The sequence below is a fragment of the Varanus komodoensis genome, unplaced genomic scaffold, assembly GCF_004798865.1.
Source record: "Varanus komodoensis strain SLA01 unplaced genomic scaffold, ASM479886v1 scaffold50, whole genome shotgun sequence".
Classification (NCBI taxonomy): Eukaryota; Metazoa; Chordata; class Lepidosauria; order Squamata; family Varanidae; genus Varanus; species Varanus komodoensis.
This window is the reverse complement of record NW_025336088.1, coordinates 3,715,947-3,736,469: the sequence shown is the minus strand read 5'-3', so window position 1 is coordinate 3,736,469 and position 20,523 is coordinate 3,715,947. Positions and strand designations below refer to the sequence as shown.

General features: G+C 44.5%; 1 protein-coding gene and 1 long non-coding RNA gene across 4 annotated transcripts; one reads left to right on the top strand and one right to left on the bottom strand.

Annotated features, from left to right (window-relative positions):
• Positions 1–2,676: 2,676 nt before the first annotated feature.
• On the bottom strand, positions 2,677–18,617 carry LOC123031756 (gasdermin-A-like). 3 transcript variants are annotated; one of them, XM_044447057.1, is made up of 12 exons: positions 18,402–18,617; positions 16,865–17,113; positions 13,464–13,653; positions 12,172–12,337; positions 11,982–12,075; positions 10,633–10,671; positions 8,053–8,073; positions 6,965–7,045; positions 6,525–6,679; positions 4,683–4,833; positions 3,979–4,052; positions 2,677–3,472 (listed from the first exon to the last, which is right to left on the bottom strand). In XM_044447057.1, the coding sequence occupies exons 2-12, from the start codon at positions 17,079–17,081 to the stop codon at positions 3,242–3,244; spliced, it is 1,419 nt and encodes a 472-aa protein (XP_044302992.1). In that variant the 5' UTR covers positions 17,082–17,113; positions 18,402–18,617; the 3' UTR covers positions 2,677–3,241. The 3 variants fall into 3 exon arrangements, with proteins under 3 accessions (XP_044302992.1, XP_044302993.1, XP_044302994.1); XM_044447058.1 differs by having other exon boundaries at positions 6,965–7,039; XM_044447059.1 differs by lacking the exon at positions 8,053–8,073.
• LOC123031757 lies at positions 12,173–13,817 on the top strand. Its single transcript, XR_006416384.1, has 2 exons — positions 12,173–12,282; positions 13,525–13,817. It is a non-coding gene; the product is annotated as an uncharacterized LOC123031757 (long non-coding RNA).
• Positions 18,618–20,523: the final 1,906 nt, after the last annotated feature.

The following is a 20,523-nucleotide window of genomic DNA, read 5'->3' as shown; positions in this document are numbered from 1 at the left end:
GGGCACGACGGGAAAACTGGGGCAGACTCGCCTAGCCGATCGCCGAGGGACGGGCGTACGGAGAAGCCATGAAAGGAATCCCCGCTCCTTTCAGGGAGGAAGCATCATAGAGACAGGCGGGTAGACAGTGCCATAGCCTACGTCTTCCGGTCTGGTTTAGGCTTTTCGGCGTACGTTGTTGGAGAGAGATGCTCGAGAGGGAAGTGCCTGCCTGAGGGCGCTCGCACAGGCCCGGGATTTGGGTTTGGAATTGTCTTCGCTACTGTGGGAGGCTTTCTCTTGGACTGCTTCTACCTCACTCTCTCCTACCTTTTTCAGCATCTAATAGACTTTGCTTTGAACTCCTGAAGTCTGCATTCTGACAGCCACGTCCAATATTCTTCACTTTGACCGCAAAATAAAACCAGCAAGGTAGCTGAATATTCCAGCTAAATGGGATAATGATTTTGCCTTGTTGCAACTTCTAAAGACTGAATGAATTCATTTGAAACGGAGCCAACCTGTCGAAAAAGCCAACCATAGGCATGTGTGTGGAACTTATTTCCTCCTTGGTGCAAAAGTCATGCTCTGATGCTTATCTTCTACCAGTTTCTTGCAACCTCTGAGAGGAGGGGGACTTTCAAATACAAAAAAATGGAGGGGAAATGGAAATGACCCTTAATCACGGTGGGAAGCCCCTGCTACCACCATAGTTCCCCCCATCCTATCCCCCCCATCCTAGCAATTAGTGTATGCTATTCTCTGTAACATTAGGAGCAGCAAACTATCCATGTTCTGCTGTCCCTCAGCTTTATGATGGGACTAAAAGGAAACTGGTTGCACAGATGTGCTATGTCTTGCAAAGTTAGACTCTTGGCCCCATCCCCAGCCTGAAAGACTAACTAGACTGTATTACCAGGTTATCATAAGTCACTGGCTTGTAACACCTACCCCCAAATCTATAATGTTTGGAGTAGCACTGGACTGCACTGCATCTGGCTTGTCATAAACCCTACTATCACACTCCCCTGAAATGGGGTGTATAGAAATTATTTGCATTAGCAGGGCAATATTTATTTACTAAATCAAATTTATCCCTTCTAATAAGACTTATACTGCCTTCAGTTCCATGTTTGCAGGGGATGGCTTACTGTTGCCAAATCACAAATTTTGGACCGTGCATTTTTTGGGGGTGGGGACTGTGTATTTTGGACTAGCTGAATACAAACTTTTGCTTAACAAAGTAGTGGTAAGAGTTTTTGGCAAAGTGTATGAGGAAACATCCAGAGACACTGATAAAACAAGGCTGCAAATAGGTTGATTTGTTAGTTTGCTTTTACCTTACAGCTGTCAAATGGCAAGTTGTCAAGGGAAAAGCAAAGCCACAAAGGGATCTTAGTGACTACATCTCTGTTCTAGCACGATCCTAATAGTTTTGTTGTATTGCCCTGACTGTTCTTGGTGTTTGCCACCTTTTCTACATTTTCCCCAGTCATTCGGTACTCCATAAAGATAAGACCTACAACCCCTTTCTCTTTTTTGCCAGCACTGTCAAAATTTTGTTTAAGTAGGGTTTTTCACAGGAATTATTCTTTGATGCAATAAGTCAAAACAAAGCTTTTTAGTCTTGCTAAAAGAGGTGTGGGGGGCAGCCCATAGTATGTCCAATTGTAGGGTACACTTGGGTTGCTCCATGAACCACCTACTCTGCTTAGTTTATTTGCAGGCTGGATTGCTGTGTCATGTAAATTCACCCACTAGATAATAGAAAGGGCATGACATCCGGAAACAAAAAGGTTAAAAAGCCAACAAAATGCTTCAGTTAAAAACAAACCCTTATCAATACCTGGAATTTCTCCATTAGTTTTTATTATCTATAAACCAGAAATATTGCATATAGAAGGTAAGAGGATCAGGAAACTTTCTGCCCATCTTTCTTTATCCCTGTACCAAATTCCTGCTTTACTGTTCTATCCATCTGATTTAAGGCCCAAGCAACCTACCAGCCCGGCTCCCATTTCCATTATTTAATTAGTGGCTTCTGTTCAACTATTGCCATCATCATCTGATCTTTGTTAGAATTTTGTCGATAGTTCATCTAATCTGTGTGGTTCCAAATACTGACAAGCCAATCAGTGTTGTCAACCAGTGGCTTGCTGTATTACTTACAGAACTATTTCTAATCTCTGCTTCAGCTATTGTCTGAATTTCTTTCTTCATAAGTGGAGCTCACCACTGGCTACAAACATACATTTGACTGATCAATATATACAGGTCATTAGCAATGTCTGAAAATGTAATGAAGAGGTTCAAATCCTGAAAAGGAGTTCTTGTCAAGGTTGTGATATATTGGCTATATTTACAGATAAAAGTAAGGCAGGATTCCTTTCTTCCTGTGAACCAGGAGTGCAGTGGTCAAACTTTAGTTTGTTGCTGCCCTACTGTTTGGGAGCAACAAATAAGGATTCTGGATTCAATATGTTACCCCATCCTTGTTAGTTTTAAACACCTGGGCAAAGTGGGGAGCAAATAGGCCGTACACATGGCCATGCTGTTCATTGTTAATGAATCAGGAATTCTGTGTTATCATAGCCGAATGCAGTCAGAAATCTAAGAACATATGGTAGGGATGAAAAAGAAATGGGTAAAATGTTTCAAAGCAGGCTTTCTAACAAAAGTTGGAAGCATATAGACCAGGATGGTTAAATTTTTTTATAGATGTTGCAACAAGAGAAAATGTCTACAGAATCATGCATTTCTGATATGCCTTATAACTTACAAAATATGTACACATAATATAATCAATGTTGTTGGGAGTGGCCTTGGTTTAGTCTGGGGTGGGTGCTTGTGCCCCTCCAGAGGCTGCTGGACTTCAGCTCCATCATCCCACCCATAGCTTATTATTGGGCCTACCCCTCTGTGAGAGATTGATGCATGTCTGTGAAGTTCATATATAATTAAAAACAAGCAAGCATTTTACATACTGCTGAATCAAGGCATGCCATAAATGTGATTTAGGAAGCTACAAAGTGCAATGTGGCCCAAAGTCAGAAATTGTATTTTTTGTCAGACATGTATTTTGCAGCACAATCCTATATATTCTACCCGAAGTCAATCTCATTAAATTTGATGGGTCTCAAGTATTAACAGGATAGTCTTAATCATCCTTATATCATGCTGTTCATTCAAGAGGTTCAGGATGATATATGAGTTATTTCTTTTGTAGAACCAAACTAACTCATTAGCTTTCTAAGCTATCCTTTCATGGGCAGAGAAGACTGAATCCATACAGAGCCACATACAGGGCACTGAGGGCTTTGGAAGCAAGGGGCTTTCCAGTCCCAACAAGCTTGGATTCAACTTTTTTCATGGTCACTCCACTCAATTCAATCATTGCTCCAGTTAGAGTCAGGTCCTTTCCAGTTAAACGCTGGGTATCTATAGGGAAACTCTTTTCATTGTTGCCAAAATCGTTATCTAGGATGCTCTTGACCTTTACAAAAAAGAAAGAAGAAAAATCAAAACTTTTTGGACTGTGATCAGATATATAATGGGGTACACTGACAAGTAATTGACATAAACATTCTATGAGATACTACATGCCTAATTGAAATGCAGTCATGATATCCAGAGCATATAATGTGCAGCACAACTGTATGCATTTACATTAGAAGGCAGGCATCCTAGAGATATGTGAAATGTCTTCCAGTAAGCACGCAAAGGATTATGGCCTTAAACATGGAATCCTTCAGCTTGGCTAGTGACCCTAACACATTTTAGAAAGGCACAGGTGCAGAAAAGATTCACATGCACTGCTTTGTGGGGCCAAGTCTTAAAGCGGTTGCAGCTTTTAAATTTGTGAAAATGTGCTTTGTGTCATTTACCCTTTCTTGAACAGCATGCACTTTCAGGAAGCATATATTTCTAACTTGTTCCCATTGCTTTTTTTTAGCCACTGTCCCCTGGGGGAAAAAGTATTTGACTGGAACTCTGTCTTACCAGTGTCCGTTGCTGTGACACAATCTTTTTTTCTACAGATTCTGCCAGGAGCATCAACTGGAACTCTGCCAATTCTGGGAAAGTGAGGAAAACAGTCAGCTTGAGGAAAGGATTCCATTCTTTGGGTTTTCATGGCCAAAGCAGAGGTGGCAAGACCAGAATTATCAGTAATCATAACAATCTCACTTGACTGGCATATCAAAGAAGAGTACAATGCATTAACCTCTGTCATTTATTGCTAGTTATTTGTTGGCATCTCAGGCATGCCTCATTTTCTTCTGAGGCCTGTTTGCAGTCTTGGTGGCAAGAGGGCAACTGGTGGTTTCCTTGCTGGCTTCAAGGGGGGCAGGGTGGGGGCTTGGCCTTTGGAGACCCATTTCTGAGATTGCAGGAACTTGGAGCTGGAACTGCAAAGAATTCTATTTCCCCATCCCTGATGATATCAGGAGGCCATTGGATTCCTCTCTGAGTATCCCTGCTGCAACGCAATAAGCAGATAGCATTGTTCCTCACATCCCTAAAGGTATGACCAATTGGCTCCATCCGCAAGAGGCAGGAACAAATTGCAACCAGCTTTAGTTCTGCCTTAACGATGAGCTTTTCTCTAGCTTTACCTGTAGCTGCTTATGGGCCAAGAGCTTGTTTAATGAAATACTTCATTTCCATTCCAGCAGTCATTGCATTTTGAAGGAGATAATCCTTACCATTTAAAGCCTGAAGGAAGTAGAGGACCGTCTCAGCAAGGCTGGTGATCAGAACTCCATTGGAATCATGCAAGTTCCCCACCAGGCCTTGCACCTCTGGCTTACCAGCCTTCAGCTTCAATTGATCATTTTTGTCAATAGCCTGTTCCAGCTAAGAGTTAAAGGGAAAGATATCAATGCCAATCAGTTTCATGTATTTGGCAAAACAGATGTGAAAGCAGGGCTTCTCACGGTGATAACATTTGCTTCAAGAACACCACAATATTTGTAAATACTGGCAAAAGGCAGGATTTGGACAATTTCTACACTTTTATTTATAAATGGCAGGTCTTTAATATTATAGAGCAAGGTTGGGCAACTTGCAGCCATCCAGATGTTTTGGCCTATAATTCCCCTCATCCTTCACCATTGGCTATGTCAGCTAGCACTGATGGGAATCATAGGCCAAAACATCTGAAGAGTCATACATTGTTCACACGTGCTTTGAGGAAGAGGACAAGACTGTGAGTCGTCAGACCAGCATGGCTGCTTGCTGCTTGTGTCTTTCCAGTCTAAAAAAGGCTCATAATGTCAGAAGAATGGCATTATTGGGTTGCTGTGGCTGTGAGGAGGCAGCTTTTGCAGTAGGAACAGAGATAGTCATTGCTACAGGACCACAGCAGGAAGCATTGTGATGCTCTGTGACATATAAGGATTTAACTTTAGGAAACTGCAGGATAGAAATGTTGCATCCCTGTTATTAAATAAAGCACATTACTGATGGTGGAAAACAGCAATGGGAGAAGTCCGTCAAGTCAATACGACAATGGATGTCTTCAGAACATAAGTAAAGCCCTGCTGGATCAGCCCAAGGGTCCACCTAGTCCAGCACTCTGTTCACAGAGTGGTCAACCAGCTGCCCATGGGAAATCCACAAGCAGGACCTGAGGGCAACAGCACCCTCCCACCCAAGTCCTCCAGGAACTGGTGTCCACAGGCATAAAACCTCTGCTGCTGGGGGAAGCACATAGCCATATGTGCTATGGATTACTAGCCTCCTCCCTCCTCCATGAATTTCTCCAATCCCCTTCTAAAGCTGTCCAAAGTCGTGGTCATCACCACATCTTATGGATGTTAATTCCATAGTTTGACTATGCACTAGCTGAAGAAGGCCTCCTTTTTATTTGTCCTCAATCTCTTACCAATCCTTCTTGAGCTTCTAGGATTATGAAGCAGGGAGAGGAACGTCTCCCTATCCACTTTATCCACACCAAACATAGTTCTGTATGCCTCTTTCATGTCTCCCTTTACTCACCTTTTTTTCCTAAGCTAAACAATCCCAGGTATTGTAACAATTCCTCATAGGGGAGTTGCTTCACCTTCTCAATTATTTCAGTTGTGCTTTTCTGCAGTTTTCCAACTATATAATATCCTTTTCCTAGGTACTGTGACCAGAACTATGCACAGTATTTTAAGCGTCATACCATATGAGGGCAGTATGGTATTGACAGTTTTATTCTCGGTTCCTTTCCTAATTATGTCTAATAAGGAGTCTGTATTTCTCATAGCAGCCACACGCTTCGGTCAACATTTTCATTGAACTGACCACTGCAACCCCAAGATCTCTTATTTAGTCTTAAGGGAGCAGCATTAACCAATGTTTAGATAGTAAAAAATGACTTATAACTTCCAGAATTTCCCAGCTATCGCTGTCAGGGCATGCTGGGTATTCCAGGTCCCAGGTATGCTGGGTGTTGTAGGACTTCCAACATGCATAGGAAGGTGTCTGCAGATATCATTGGAAACCGCGAGGCTGTGTCTGCAAAAGAAAATGGGCTGCGTCCACAAAAGAAAAATGCTTACCTGGTCCTCCAGCTGTAGGAGGAGGTCACTGTCTCTTATTATACCCAAAAAACCTTTTAGAAACTTGCCACGCAGATTTGTAGATAACAATGAGAATTCTGCATATCCCTGCTTAACTTCTTCCTCCAGGTTTCTACTTTCAACATCACAGACATCTGGCCAGAAAGGGGGAAATTAATAGGTCAAAGTTAGTTACTGCTACCCAGTTAATGACTGGACAAATCATAGGGCTTAGAATTGTGATATTATTCTGTGCAACTATTCAGATCATCAAGTGTATCAAGATAAAATATTACCAGTATGTAGCATGGACACTAGGAAGAAAAGCACTCTATCAAATTAATACACAGGAGATTTTACATAGTGCAAAGACACTGAAGTTTTTTACCTCTTGAGGATTTAAAATTGACAATGACATATGTGTCACGAAATCTACTTACCTTTTCTATAACCTGAGTGCCCTTCTGCCTGCTTTATTCCAGCTCTCTTCATTCTTGCAATCCGAGAACATTCAACTGATGCTTGAAAAAATTAAAAAGGTAAATAGACATCCTGAGGATTGGTCAAAGGAGCAAGAGAGAGAGATTCAGATCAGCAGTCAAATCACCAGGATGTATCTGTGGAAGGCATTTGAAAGGCAGGAAGAAGTTTGGCTTGTCCCACAAGAGGGCATATGGCAGTGACTGGGTTTACACCAAGCCATGGTGATTAGAATCCTGGGGCTGACAAACCATGCAGCTGGGTTCAGACAGCATGGCAAGCTAACCTGTGCCTGGCGGACAAACAGGATCATGGTGGTAGCTCTCCCACCTCCTGCCATCTCGTCCTCTCTCAGGTCTCCAGGGGGTATCCCAGGAGACACTGCAGGGAGGCACGAGGCTGAAGGTGGAGGTCAGGCCACTGTAGGTGTCAAGCAGTCTCTGCTGGCCCAAACAGGCCTATGTCCTGGACGACAGCAAAGAGGACTGGAAGCTGACCAGCCCCCGCCCCACTGCTTCAGAGAGGACCTGATCCATGCTCAGGCAACAGGAGGGAAATCAGCTGCATAGTGCTGAGGAAATCTATTCCCCCCTCCCCCACTCACACAGAAGGAGTGGCAGGGGAATCAACAGAGTGGTACTTGTGTCCCAGCTTCAAACAGTTGGTCACTTGCTCCTGCTCCTAAGAACCCTTTAGGGCAGGAAACAGGCAGAGGGGGGATGATCTGACAGTTGCCCAAAACAGCATCTGTGTGGCACTCTCTGGCCTGCTGCTGAGCAAGAGTGCTGATGGGCCATAGATAATGCAGTAACCTGTGCTCACAAACCCAATCATGTGGCAGGTGTGCAGGCAGGAGAAAAGATGCCTTCCCAGAGGGCTCAGTGTGGGCCACGATGGTGTAATCATGCTACATTTAACTTATAAAAGTGACCACCTGGGTCTTCTTTAGAAAGCCATTAAACTATTAGGAATGTCCTTAGCTGATAAGCCTGGTGTAAAAAGCAACTGGATATGAAGAAGGCACAAAAGGTTTTTTTTTCCTTTTTACCTGTATCAGCCTGAAGTCCATCTTTGGAAAGGTACAGGGAAAAGTAGAATTGGGGGCAGGGGAGAGAGAAAGAATGTGAAGTGTTAGTATTCAGGTGTCATTTCATTTGGCTCTTCTCCCACAACGAAGCAGAATCGCTATAGAAGTGACCTCAGGAAGCCTTACTTCAGCTGCCCCGTTATCAGACTGAAGAGCGCTGGGCTTTCCCAGTTATTCAGATGTATGCTTCTGGTTATGAGCTGCCCTAATCCACCCTGTGTGCAATTAATATATATTGCTGTTTGACAGGAACTGCAGTACAATCCTAACGCCCAAGTGCATGTGGAAAGGATTGCAGCCTTCCTATATTTTGTATTTCTGTAAACAACCTTCCTACAATTTTAGTGCTCACCGTGCTGTTTTTCTGTTCTTTAAACTAATTGTTGGGAGTTTGCAGAGGCCAGCTACCAAGCCAACTTTTGCAATCTTCCTTTCGACAGCTATAGGCAACCCCTTTAAAGGTCCCCAACAGCATCTTGAAGGAGCAATGGTGTGAGCAAACAATTTTTAAATGGTTTTGCACCCCACTCCCGAAAAGTGCTTTTACATAGTCATACATCCCAATCAAAAGGCACCATTTCCCTTTTTAAAGGGACTCAGAGTTTTGACAGCTAGCTGTCAGAGAGCTCTTTTTTCTAGAAAAGGGTGGTGTGCACTTTTGCACTTCTTGCAGCACTTAAAAGTTTGGGACAAAGTGCAAAATGTACATCAGAATGGGGACTATATGTGCGTGATGTATGGGAGAAGATGTGGATCTTTCATGGAAGGGGGTGACGGTCACAGGACACCCACTTTTCCTGTGAAAAGATAGCTTGTACCTTTGGTTTCTCTAGACAGTTTGTCTTCTGGCGAGTTGGCAAAGTAACCAAAGGGGGAAGTGCCTTGGTAGCGGGCTCTTCCCAGGATATTGCCTCACTTGCCAGGATATTGCCTCATTGTGCAACTACTAAAGATGAGAAATAAATGTGCTTGGAGCCACAATGCTAAAACAGAGAAAGGCAATCATGGGCAGCACCTCCAAGGTGCCACTGGGGCAATTTGAAGGCACTGCCTTGCCCACAGCTAAAAATGGGGATCGCAAAATGGGGATCGCAACATCGACTTGGCAGCTGGCTTTCATGATCTTCCCTCCTCACAAATAGCTTAACGTGGAAAAGAAGTGGCAGGGAGGGAGGAAGCAACCTGGTCTTCCTATGAAGTCCTGTGAGATACCCACCAACAACCTAGGGCAGTGATGGCGAAACTTTGAGATCGAGTGCCCAAACTGCAACCCCAAAGCCACTTATTTATCACAAAGTGCCAACACTACAATAAAACCTGAATATGATTCTACAGATTCAAATATGCCAGGGGGGCAGCACAACATTAATTAGAACATCTCTTTGCTAAATCTTAGATACTAAATTTCAATTTTTCATAGGAAAATTCAAAGCTAAAATCTTGTGTTAATAAAAAGAAATGCATTAAAACTCACAGCCACTCCAAGCAAATCTCTCTCTCTCTCTGTCTCTCTGTCTCCTTGGCAGCACACTGACTGGCCATGTGAAAGCTCGGGCGAGTCACAGCTAATGAGTCACGGCTCGTGATGTCATCGCCTGGCATTGCTACTCCTTTCCGAGCATGCAAATGGCCCCTGTGTGTGCTGTTATCCAATGCTCGGCTGCTGGGGCGAAGCTGGGGCGACTTGGCTCATGTGCCGACAGAGAGGGCTCTGCGTGCCCTCTGCGGCACACATGCCATAGGTTAGCCACCACTGACCTAGGGTGAGCCAACCGAGGTTTATTGTCTCTCAGCTAGTGTGAGGTGCAAGCAAGCCCACTGTATAGCTCTCACAGTGCAGAGAGCTAAAGCATCTATTGTGTAGGATTTGTGAAGACTGAAAGCCCAAAGCTTTCTGAAGGAAATTCAAAAGTTACGTATTAATGACTTTGGTAGGAGAATCCAGATACTACTTTATCTGCGGTGAGCATAATGATTGGTAGCACCATTTCCAAGGATGTGTGTGTTCATACAAACAACATAGCCATGCGCATCCACTTACAAATAGCATTGCAGCATCTGACAATGATGCAAATCTCAATGGTTAGAATTTCTCATTTGAGATTAGAAATCCCTCTATACTCTCCTCTATCTGGCGGATCTGCAAAGTGACACAACTTCCCCTAATGTGGCTGAGAGAGAAGGCAGCTTCCTTTACCTTGCAAGAACTTGTAGGATTAGCATCGCACCTGTAGGTGCTTGCAAGATTAGGGCTAGTGAGATCGTGCAGAGCAGCTGGGAGCAACAGGACCCTCTATAAAAGGCTTAAAATGTACAAGTTGGAGGATGTCTTGGTAATGCTTTGCCAATTGGGTTTCTGTGGCTTATGTCAGCTATCCCTTGTTCAAACTGAATCAAGTGAAAAAACCAGATGAATTGTTGTGCTGTCTTTCAAACTTCACCCAGAGGAGAAAATGTAGTATGTTGTGGGCAAAAAAATTAAACTGTCTATCACTATCTATCTAATGTAATATCCATAAGTAGCACATGAAATAGGCTTACCAAAAGTTCTTGTTTTCTTATTTGAGTAGAGATAAACACCTTGGGAGAAAAAGAATGAAGGCAATAGTTTGCACAAAGGGGATCAATAATAATGGGAAATCAATGGAAAATTCACATTTTTGAACTTGTTTGGAGAAGGTTTTCCCAAGGAAGTCTAAATTTGGAAAGGACAAAGGAGTGCCATCTAAAGTTCCATGGAAGTTAATGGAGCTTACATCTGAGTAGGCCTGCATAATGGCTGCATTGCGAAAAATTTTAGTCCTTGCGAGGGGCCTGCAGGGGTGGGGGGAATGACAAATCTTTCCCTCTGTGTGCTTTCTTAGCATCCTAGCTTATTTTGGGCAATTACCCTATTCCCAAACAGCTCCCTACATCCCATCCCACACTGTTTATAAGGGTACCTCAAACTATCCATGTGCCTTTGTGGGCAGTGTGAGTGGCTGCAAAGGACAGAGTGGGTGGGAAACTTCCTGTCTCTGAAGTTCCTTGAGCTTGGACCTAAGCCGACATTTGCCAATTTAAAATTGGCCACCTGTCACCTATATTTCACTGAAACCATCTCTGGATTCTGCAGTATTCTAGTAGGTTGAGTGAGACCATAGTGATACATGATACAACCTTTCTGAAGAGGATCCTATTGGAGTAATTGGCTATCAATGACTATTAGTCCTGACGGATATATGCTACCTGGAAGTACATCCCTGCACACCAGGTGCTGTAGAAGCTGAGTGGGAAGGTACGGGATCCTGTGGGCAGCTGGTTGGCCATCGTGTCAACAGAATGCTGGACAGAATAGATGGGCTCTTGTATGCCCCAGCATGGCTTTTCCTAAAAGGAGGATGGTTACCAATCTCTGGGCTGGAGAAAAGAGTCCAAATGGGGCCTTAACCATCCACTGCCATTCTGTCTGAAGGTGATAGCAGGCACAGTCCAACAATATCAAGTGTTCCACAGCATCAACCGCATGTTTTCAGCATATCAGGAAGGGTCTCTGCCATGCCTTGGATAGCTCTCTAATGAGACAGGAAGCCTCAAGTCAACTGTGGTCTCTGCTGCACCAACTGATATGAGCGGCCCAGAGAGCTTTGGCCATTAGGTGGTACAGCAGTAAAGTAAATGAAGGCATACCCATCCTCCTTGGCAACTCTCCCAGATCCTGCCAGTGCATAAGCAGAGCCCTGCTGAATCAGCCCAATTTTCCATGTAATCTAGCACCCCTTTTCAGGTGTCACCAACCACATGGCAGATGGAATTACTCATAGTTTGGTGGGACCGAGATTCTAAAAATCCTCAACAAAGCAAGCTATCTGATCACACTAGTACTGTTCTCACATAAATGACTATATTACCTGCTAAATTGCCTTGGATTCGCAGTTGCTTAACTGTGAATGCCAGGATGCAGTTTTTGGGGATGAGAATGGCTTTCTTAGTGCCTCTGGTACCCTAGAATATGAAAAGAACACTTAGATCAATGACATGAACAAAATGTATGTGAAAGCAGATGTTGTGTTTCTTTCCTCCTATTTCAGGAGATCTGACCTTCACCCTCATCTTGATCCAGGCTTCGTAAAAGAGGCCACCTTCAGCTTTGCTGGATTCATCAAACTGTGTCTCTTCCACAACTTCTATTGCTTCAGTGATCACATGCAGGTTCCTTTGAAACTCCTTTGATTGCTTAATTAACTCATGGCCCATTCTGATTTTCCTAAAGTAGGAGATATACTTCCATTATCCAGTATTTATTTATTTATGTTTGTATCCCACCCTTTTCATTCTGAAAAAGGAACCCAAGTGGCTCACATGATCTTCCCTTTCTTCTTTGTCTCTTCACAACAACCTAGTGAGTTAGGTAAGGCTGACGGTCAGTAACTGACCCAAAGTGAGATTCATGGCCAAGTGGGGGACTAGAACCTGGATCTCCTGAGTTCTAGTTCAACACTCTAACAACTGTGGCAAGCACAACAAGTTGCAGAAAAGTGAGGCCTATAAAACATACCTGCAGATCTTCCAAGTCATCTATAATGTCTCTTCAGTCTCACAGTTTATTTAATTTATACCCCACCTTTCTCCTATTGTGGAACTCAAGGTGGCTACTTGCAGTTCCCAGGTGGTCTCCCCACTAAGCTCAGTCCAGTCCCAGACCTGCTTAGCCGCAACATGGCTTCCCTTCTATTTTGTAGTTCATACTACATTAGCACGTGGCACTTCTGAACTACATTCTCTGACCTGTACAGATAAATGGTAGGAAAAGGTAGATAAAGGGGCTTTTTTTGTTGGAACACCGCAGTAACTCTGGTTGATGTTGGAGTCAAAGTAGATATGAAAGAAAGTGCTAAAGGGAGTTCTTAAGCTTGGTTAAGTTTACAAATTCAGTATCTATGCAGTATACCCCCGTGAAGTCACGGTTCAGCATTCGTGGCCTCAGTCTTTTGCTGAATTTTTCTCGCCATGTGGTGACTTGCTCACAAGGAGATCGTTTTCTCCGAGCGAGTCCAAACCGATCTCCTTGCGAGATTGGTTTAGACTCACTTGGAAAAAACGATCTCTGTGTGTACCCGCCCCTGCCTCGCTGCCTGCGTGCCCGTCTCCCGGCCCGGCCCAGCCCAGCCCACGCCCCTCGCCTGCACCGCCTTGGCGGCCGGCGCCCGTCACTGTCACCTTTCAACTGGCACCCTGTTCAAAAGGTTTGAGGACCCCTTTTCTAAGGCTTCTGGCAATGGACCTTTACCACATTCAAAATTCACGGTTTTTCACAATTCGCGGGTATTCTAGGAACACAACCCCCACGAATTTCGGGGAACTACTGTAACATTATGTTTCTCCAGACTTACCCTTTCCTTATTATAGAATCAAGGACTTCAGCGGAAACATATATCTTTTTCACCTTCACAGATCTTTCGTGGGACTGGCTGGCAGCACCTTTCACTTCTACTGCAGCTGATTCAACTTGTCCACCAATATCCCCCTCCAATGTTCCATCCACTTGGTTCACAATGTGAATTGAGGTTGAATCCTGGACATCTGGGCACAAAAGTCAAGAACATCTGCAGTTATGAAAGATGAAGAAAAAGAGCAGCATGGCCAAGTAGGAGCACTGCAAGCAGACAATATGCCTTAACAATGTAGGTATGGAATACCCGTTTTTTGCCCATTGGTCCCCAATTATATTACTGATCCTGGCTTGTGTCCAATGGAGGCTTTGTCTTCACTCCATAGGTCAATTTTTGCCAGTCCCCCAACTCATTAAGGCCTGCATTCACTTTAAAAGCTGCTTCTGAGGGTTGGGGGACCCTTTAGAACAGAAAGGGATAAGGTGTGAATAGGGAGAAAATGGATGGAAATATGGAATAGAATATTCTGATCTGCAGGAAGTACAGTGGTACCTTGGCTCACGAACTAAATCCATTCCAGGACTCTGGCCGTGATCCAAATTGGTCATGAGCCAAGTTAAATTTCCCCATAAGGTTCAATGTAAATAAGGTCAATCCATTCTGTAACTATTTTTTTAATCAGAAAAATGTGAAGCAAAGTGACAAAAGAGCAATAAAGATCACAGCCATCTCCCCCATCCCAAGCATGAGCGTGGCCATCTCCCCCCCCCCCCCCACAGCATGACAGTGATCGTACCTGTCATCCCTGCACATGGCCATCATCCCAGTGCGCTGTGGGGAGGGGAGAGGTGGGCGTGAATGCGGGCACACTGGGGGTGAGGGGTGGGCAGATCGTGCTGGGGGGAAAGATGGCCGAGATCGTGGTTGTGCTCATGCAGGAAAGACGGGTGCGCTCGTGCAGGAAAGATGGGCACGTTCTCAACCATCTCCCTGCTGCCCCAGCACAATCGTGGCCATCCCCCCCTCGGGGGGGGGGATTGGGGAGATGGCTGCGATCATGGTTGCCATCCAATGCGGAGTTTGCGACCTGAGTCAAAATTTTTATGAAATTTTTGTTTGCAACCCGATTTGGTCGTGAACTGAGGTGTTCGGAGCCGAGGTACCACTGTACCTTTCCCAACAGCAATGCCACCAAGAGATACAACCAACTGAATATGTTAGGTTCTATTTTTATGCAGTGGTATGGCATTTACTAGTGTCGTAAGGCCATATTTCAAGGTTTGAATGAAATGTCAAACTTCATGTATGCAGAATAGGTACCTGAGAAAAGGTTGCATCCACAGATAATAAAGCCCCATTTAGGAACACAAAACCTATCCCTATTAAATGTACAATGATTACTTTTTCTTCACTCAATTTTCAAAGGTTCCAGACTTCATCACTTTTAACCCTCCCATGTTTCCCTCCCCCACTCCCCTTATTTCTGAAAATCTGTTTAGGGAACGAGCAGAAGAGCAGCACAATTTCTTTACAAGTGTAGTCAGGAAAAGATGTCACTGAGGCACAATGGGAGTTGTCTCCTGGGTAAGGTGGGAAATGTGGCTTATTTCTCTTTTGCACAGTATTTCCTGCTGCAGAACCATTTTGTGTCCCTTATACTCTGCGCTAAGATGAGGAGAGTGCCCCATCCCAATTTTCAAATCAGCTCCATGGGTCTGATAATTAACACAAGAAAATAGCTTACAGGAGATCCCCAAGTTGGACTTCTAGCCTTACATCTTTTTCAGTGACCTTGGAATAGTAGGAAGCTATGTGCCTTCTTCCATGCACATCGAATGCACTAGAGATGTGTGTTCTTTGTTTTTGTTCTGTAATTGAATGCAATTACAGAATTACACAAGTGCTGTAAAAATGGAAAGTCTGTTTAGTCTTATTTAGTGTGTATATGTAACAAGGTTTCCTGCTCAGTTCTTCCTGGAGATGTTTTAATTGCAGGAAGAGCTATAGTGCAAAAATTCCCCTCTCCAGCTTAGCATCAGATCATAAGAAAAGCCATGCTGGATCAGATGAACGATTCAGTGAGTCCAGTATTCAGTTCACGCAGTGGCAAACCAGCTGTCCGTAGGATCCCATCAGCAGGCTCTGAATGCAACAGCACCTCCCTGTCCAAGTTCCCCAGCAACTGGTGTCCGCAGACATACTGCATTTGATACCAGAGGGAGTATAGAGTCATCAAGGTTGAGAGCTTTCTCCTGTATGGATTTGCCCAAACTCCTGGAATGCTTCTACTCCACAAAAGACAGGAAGCTTTCCAGATTTGTGGTGTGGTGTCTCTTGAAAGGGCTGCTGGAAATGACACAGGTTTGTACATGGCTTCTAAGGATCACGATCCAACATTTGGTCCTCAGTGGGAACCCTGCTCATCAACCAGAGACTATGCCCAAATGAGTGCTCTGCTCTGCCCTCCTCTGTCCACAATAGACCAAAGGAGGCATCTCCAAAACACAGAGAGAGGTCTCCTCTCCTTCTGCTGCCCTGGTATGCAGACTGATAACCAGGGGCCTCCATCAAAGTCAGCTCCTCCAGCTGAGGGGGACTGGCCATGACAGTGTCTAGCACTTCACCCATCTTCCTGCTCTGCAAGCAGTGGAAGGCCTGGCAGAACTGAATTGTCAAGCTTCTGGTTACCCTCAGACAGGACAGATTTCCAACTTCTCCCTCCAAGTCAGGATCCATGTCTTAAATTCCCTCCAGAGCAGGCCTATGACCCACACCAACGAACCAAGAAAGAGATTATAGAATTGTGGTGGATGTTGGCGTGAAAATGTTGCCCAGTGTGTAGCTGCTATGAAACAGGCAAATTCTATGTTAGACATAATTAGGAAAGGAACTTTTGTTGTTGCCTTTGACTTATGGCAACCCTATGAATGCAAGCCCCCCAAAATGGTCTGTCCAAGACAGGTCCCCTCAGCTCTTTTAAATTCAAGGCTGTGGCTTTCTTTATGGATTCAACCCATCTCATATTTGGCATACATACAGCCTTGTAAATAACATTCTAGAGCCAGTCTTAGTCATACTTAGAGAAGACCAATTGAAAGCAGTGGGATTTCAGCTAGCAACAACTAACGCAATCCCATTGATTTCAATAGGTCTGCTGTACACATACTTAAGGATGCTCCCAAATGAGGGTACTTTATGGACACCATCATTCACAGAAGCTTAAGGGGGTCTGATGCCATCTTCCAGTCAAACATACTGTGTTTTCTCACTGCTTTTCCTGTTTGCTTTCTTAAAGAAGCAAAGTGGGGGCAGCTGTACTTCTCATTAAGAACCCTCCATCTAAGATTATCCTGGATCTGATTCTAACCCAATGTTTGAAAGAGATTAAATCTTGAAGTTACCCATTTGTGCAGCATGGTCTTCTACTGAGAGCACATCACATAGCTTGTATCCGGTTTTATAGAACCGGTGTTTCTTCCACCACGGATTATTACTCCTGCTGTGCACCAGGCAAAGAGGCCTAAAATTATTTTGGTCTACAATACTGTCTACTGCAATGAGTTCTCCTTTTGGGTCCAGTTGCTCTGCCAGAGATTTCGTTGCCTTATAGAATGACATTCTGGGTGCAGATGCAAAGCTTCTAGTTTGTCCTAAGAGGGAGAGACAACAAAGAAGAAAAGCAAAATCACAAGTTGTAAGGAATTGTGGACTCTGCTAATGAAGGCCTCTTTTCAAAGGATCTTTCTTCCCAGTCATGAAAGGATGTGAAATCACCCACTGCCCTTTCTTCCACCTGATGTTTTCCAGATATTTGGGACTGCAATTTCCATAAGACCAGGCCAGCATGGCCACTTGTCAAGGGAGCAGTAATCCAAAACCTCTGGAGGTCACCATCTGGTGCATTTCTTTTTCCTGAACTTGGGCAGTGCTGTGCCTTTCAATTTCAAAGTGAACTGCCCTCTCAACATGTAGTCCTTACATCTACAGAGGTACATTCATTCATAAATTAAGATTCAAATGATTATTTATACAGAAGACTCCAAACAGCCTGACAGGCCCATGGAAAATTGAGGGCAATCAGGCCACCAATTACTGAGGGTGTCAGGTCAAGATGTGTTGTAAGCCACCCAAAGAGCCGATGGCTAATGGGGCAGTATATACATTGAATGAATGAATAAATAAAACAAGATGAGGGGAGTAAAGGGAAATGGAGGAGAATGTGAGGGATATTGTACATTTGCGCTATCAGGATGAAAAATAAACACCACACCCCTATACTCGGAGGAGGTAAGATGTGGGGGGAAGAAATGCAGCATTTTTATCCTGCCCCTCCCCTTTCTATTCTTTAATTTTTTTATATAAAAATGGGGAAAGGCAAAATTTCTAGGCACAGATTTAAAGCCATGTCTGTTTAGGGCCTGAGATTTAGAGTGGAACCAATGGATGTTCAGGCAGAAATACATTTTACACCTTTTCAGGATTCCCCAACCGATAAGGCTGGGAGCTAATGGGCTTGTTTTTTCAGTCCAAACATTCATAAGATTGCAGAGTTGCCGGCACACCAGCATCTCCATTCACTGCACCGAATCTGACAATTTGTTCCCACGTGCTATTCTGAATATGAAAACGCCCATTATACCTCAGGTTAACAACGGCGGTGTTGCAAACACGAGTTTTGCGTTTAATATCTTGAGATGCCCCCTCCCCCTTCACCAGCCTGTTTGAATAAAAACTTTCCGTCGGTCAGAGAACAGTACCCACTAGAGTCGCACGTTGCAGGAAAACTTTTCCTGCCGCTTGCTTTTGCTCAGGCTGCTGGAAGCTGCAAAGGCGGAGATTCCGAGCCTGAGGATCACCAAGACGAGAGTGACTGGGCAACCAAACGTCTCTGCCAGCCGCTCCACCTCTGTCCCCCTGCGAGCCCTTAATGCATCTTACCTCTTCTGATTTTCTGTCAGATTCCTCTGTTTCAAGCAACGGGGCCTTTTAGATGTATTCGTTTTCCACCCTACAGTTGCATTTCGCCAAACTTCCGGTTACGAAAGAAGGGAAACTTCTCTATTTCGATTTCGTTTTCCTTCGCAGCAGCTGACTATTGCAGTTATTTCTTCCTCCTCCAGGTCGGCACGCCTGGATACATCCCTCGCTTGGAGTCCTCGCGGTAAGAACAGGCGCGCCCTCCGCCAGTGCCTGGAGTAGACCGGGCGGCGGCGACGCTGCGCTGCTTGGTTTGACTCCTGGTCCTTCGATTTCAGGATTCTCTGATCCAGAGCCGAACCAATCCCGCCCTGGCATCTCAGCAATACTAAAACCCGCACGTGTTGCAGCATGAAGGGCCAGCTTTGCCCCGCTCTTGGTTGCAGCATACAATTGAGAAATCTTCCAAAGCGAGGCTACAGCCAAAGAGAACATGGGGCTAGCAGCCTGGATGGCTAGGTGCTACCTTTGGTATCAGAGACAGGTACAGCCACAGCTTAATACTTATCACTTAATAGGCTGCTTGAGGGGTCCTGAGGGCAACTGGCTGGCCACTGTCTGGAAAGGAGGCCAGGGTAGGGTTGGGCAAATTGCCCCCAGTCCATAGTCCAGCTTTGATCTTCCAAACATGCAGGCAACCCTAAATGGGTCAAATCGCTAAAGAATCACAAAGTAAGAAGTCCTAGGAACAGATCTCCTCCATCATTGTGAACATTGTCATGAGCTCTCTTGGTTATGCTGCAGTCCACAGGTATCCACTGGGCAACAACCAGGAAAAGCGCCAGCTGTCCCATGGTGGTGCTTACACTCTGAAATACCCTCCGCACAGGAATAGGGTGCGTGGTACAGTGATATTTTCAAATAATAAGAAACACACGGTGTAAGAGTGCAGACCCCAAGAAAGGGGAGAACGAAAGAGTCTGCATTGTTTGGACTGGATTCACACCCTCTTTCTGCTTTTTAAAGTAGGTTTCCTGGATGGCTCCAAAGTCCAGTCAGGCCCTTAAATGCTCTTCTACATGAGGCTGTTATTTCATTGTATGTTTTAGGTTTTCTTGTAGAAATGAGATCCAAGTACTATGCAAGAGGATTTCCTTTCCTGCTTTTTCACAATATAACCTCTAGATAGCAATGTGGTACAGCAGAATACTGGCAAATACACACGTGGAAACAATTTGCTCTATCTTTCACAGGAAATCACTAGTTTTTCCTTTCTCTAAAAAGGCACAGAAAGTGCTCATTAGACACAGAAATTAAACTGGAGGGTCATGGTAGCATCTAAGATAAGCATGAATAGGGAATGATGGACACACAATAAATGTCTCGCGTAGAAAAGCCTTAAGTAGTATGGCATTAATCCAGCCCTCCTAGGCCCACCTAACTCTTAGATTTCAGTATCAATGCAATATTTGCATTCACTTGTATGAAGAATGGTGAGGGTTCTCTTTCGCCAACTTCTGTCAGTATACAGGACTTTTAGTGCCTCTTTTTTGACTTTCCTGATCAATTCGCTGTCACTTTTTGCAAGTCACATAAATCTTGCTTTGTTATGGCAGACCTTCTGCATTTGAGAAACCTTGTTGGAGTCCTTCCTTGGGAGGCAAAGAAAGAATCCAGCAGTTCTACACTTCCATCTCTGGGGTCCCTGGCAGGCAAGCAGCATAGGACAGCATCCAGCATCCATGGAGCAGAGTTACTAGACCAGACTGGACGGCAAGGCCAGAGAAGGTGTGTAGTCTGGTGGCTTGATTCTCTCCAATTGTAGGGAGTGGGGACCTTGCCAAAGTTGAGAGGCAAAGGAGAGAGGAGGAGAGTGCGAGGGGGCCTGTGAGGTGTAGGAAGAGGCAGGTGGTGAGTGGATTGAACCTGCTTTCATTTACTGACCCAACACAAGCAGTTGTTTAGAAAGAAAACCCTTGTTAGAACTCAGAAGGGGTTGCAGGGCAAGACCTGGGATGGTACTTAAATGTAAGTAGTGATTTCTCCCAGCCCTACCCCAAAGTAGAGGCCATATGAAACCCTGCTCTTAAGAATGTGAGGGCAAGAGGCACATTTGACTTTCTGCATATGCATTGGCATTATT

Coding starts and splice junctions, on each gene's coding strand:
- LOC123031756 (XM_044447057.1), bottom strand. CDS start 17,081: ATGTCATTCTATAAGGCAACGAAATCTCTGGCAGAGCAACTGGACCCA. Junction 12,076..12,171: donor GGATCAAGATGAGGGTGAAG/GTCAGATCTCCT, acceptor TTCATATTCTAG/GGTACCAGAGGCACTAAGAA. Junction 10,672..11,981: donor AATCCAAGGCAATTTAGCAG/GTAATATAGTCA, acceptor TTTTCTCCCAAG/GTGTTTATCTCTACTCAAAT.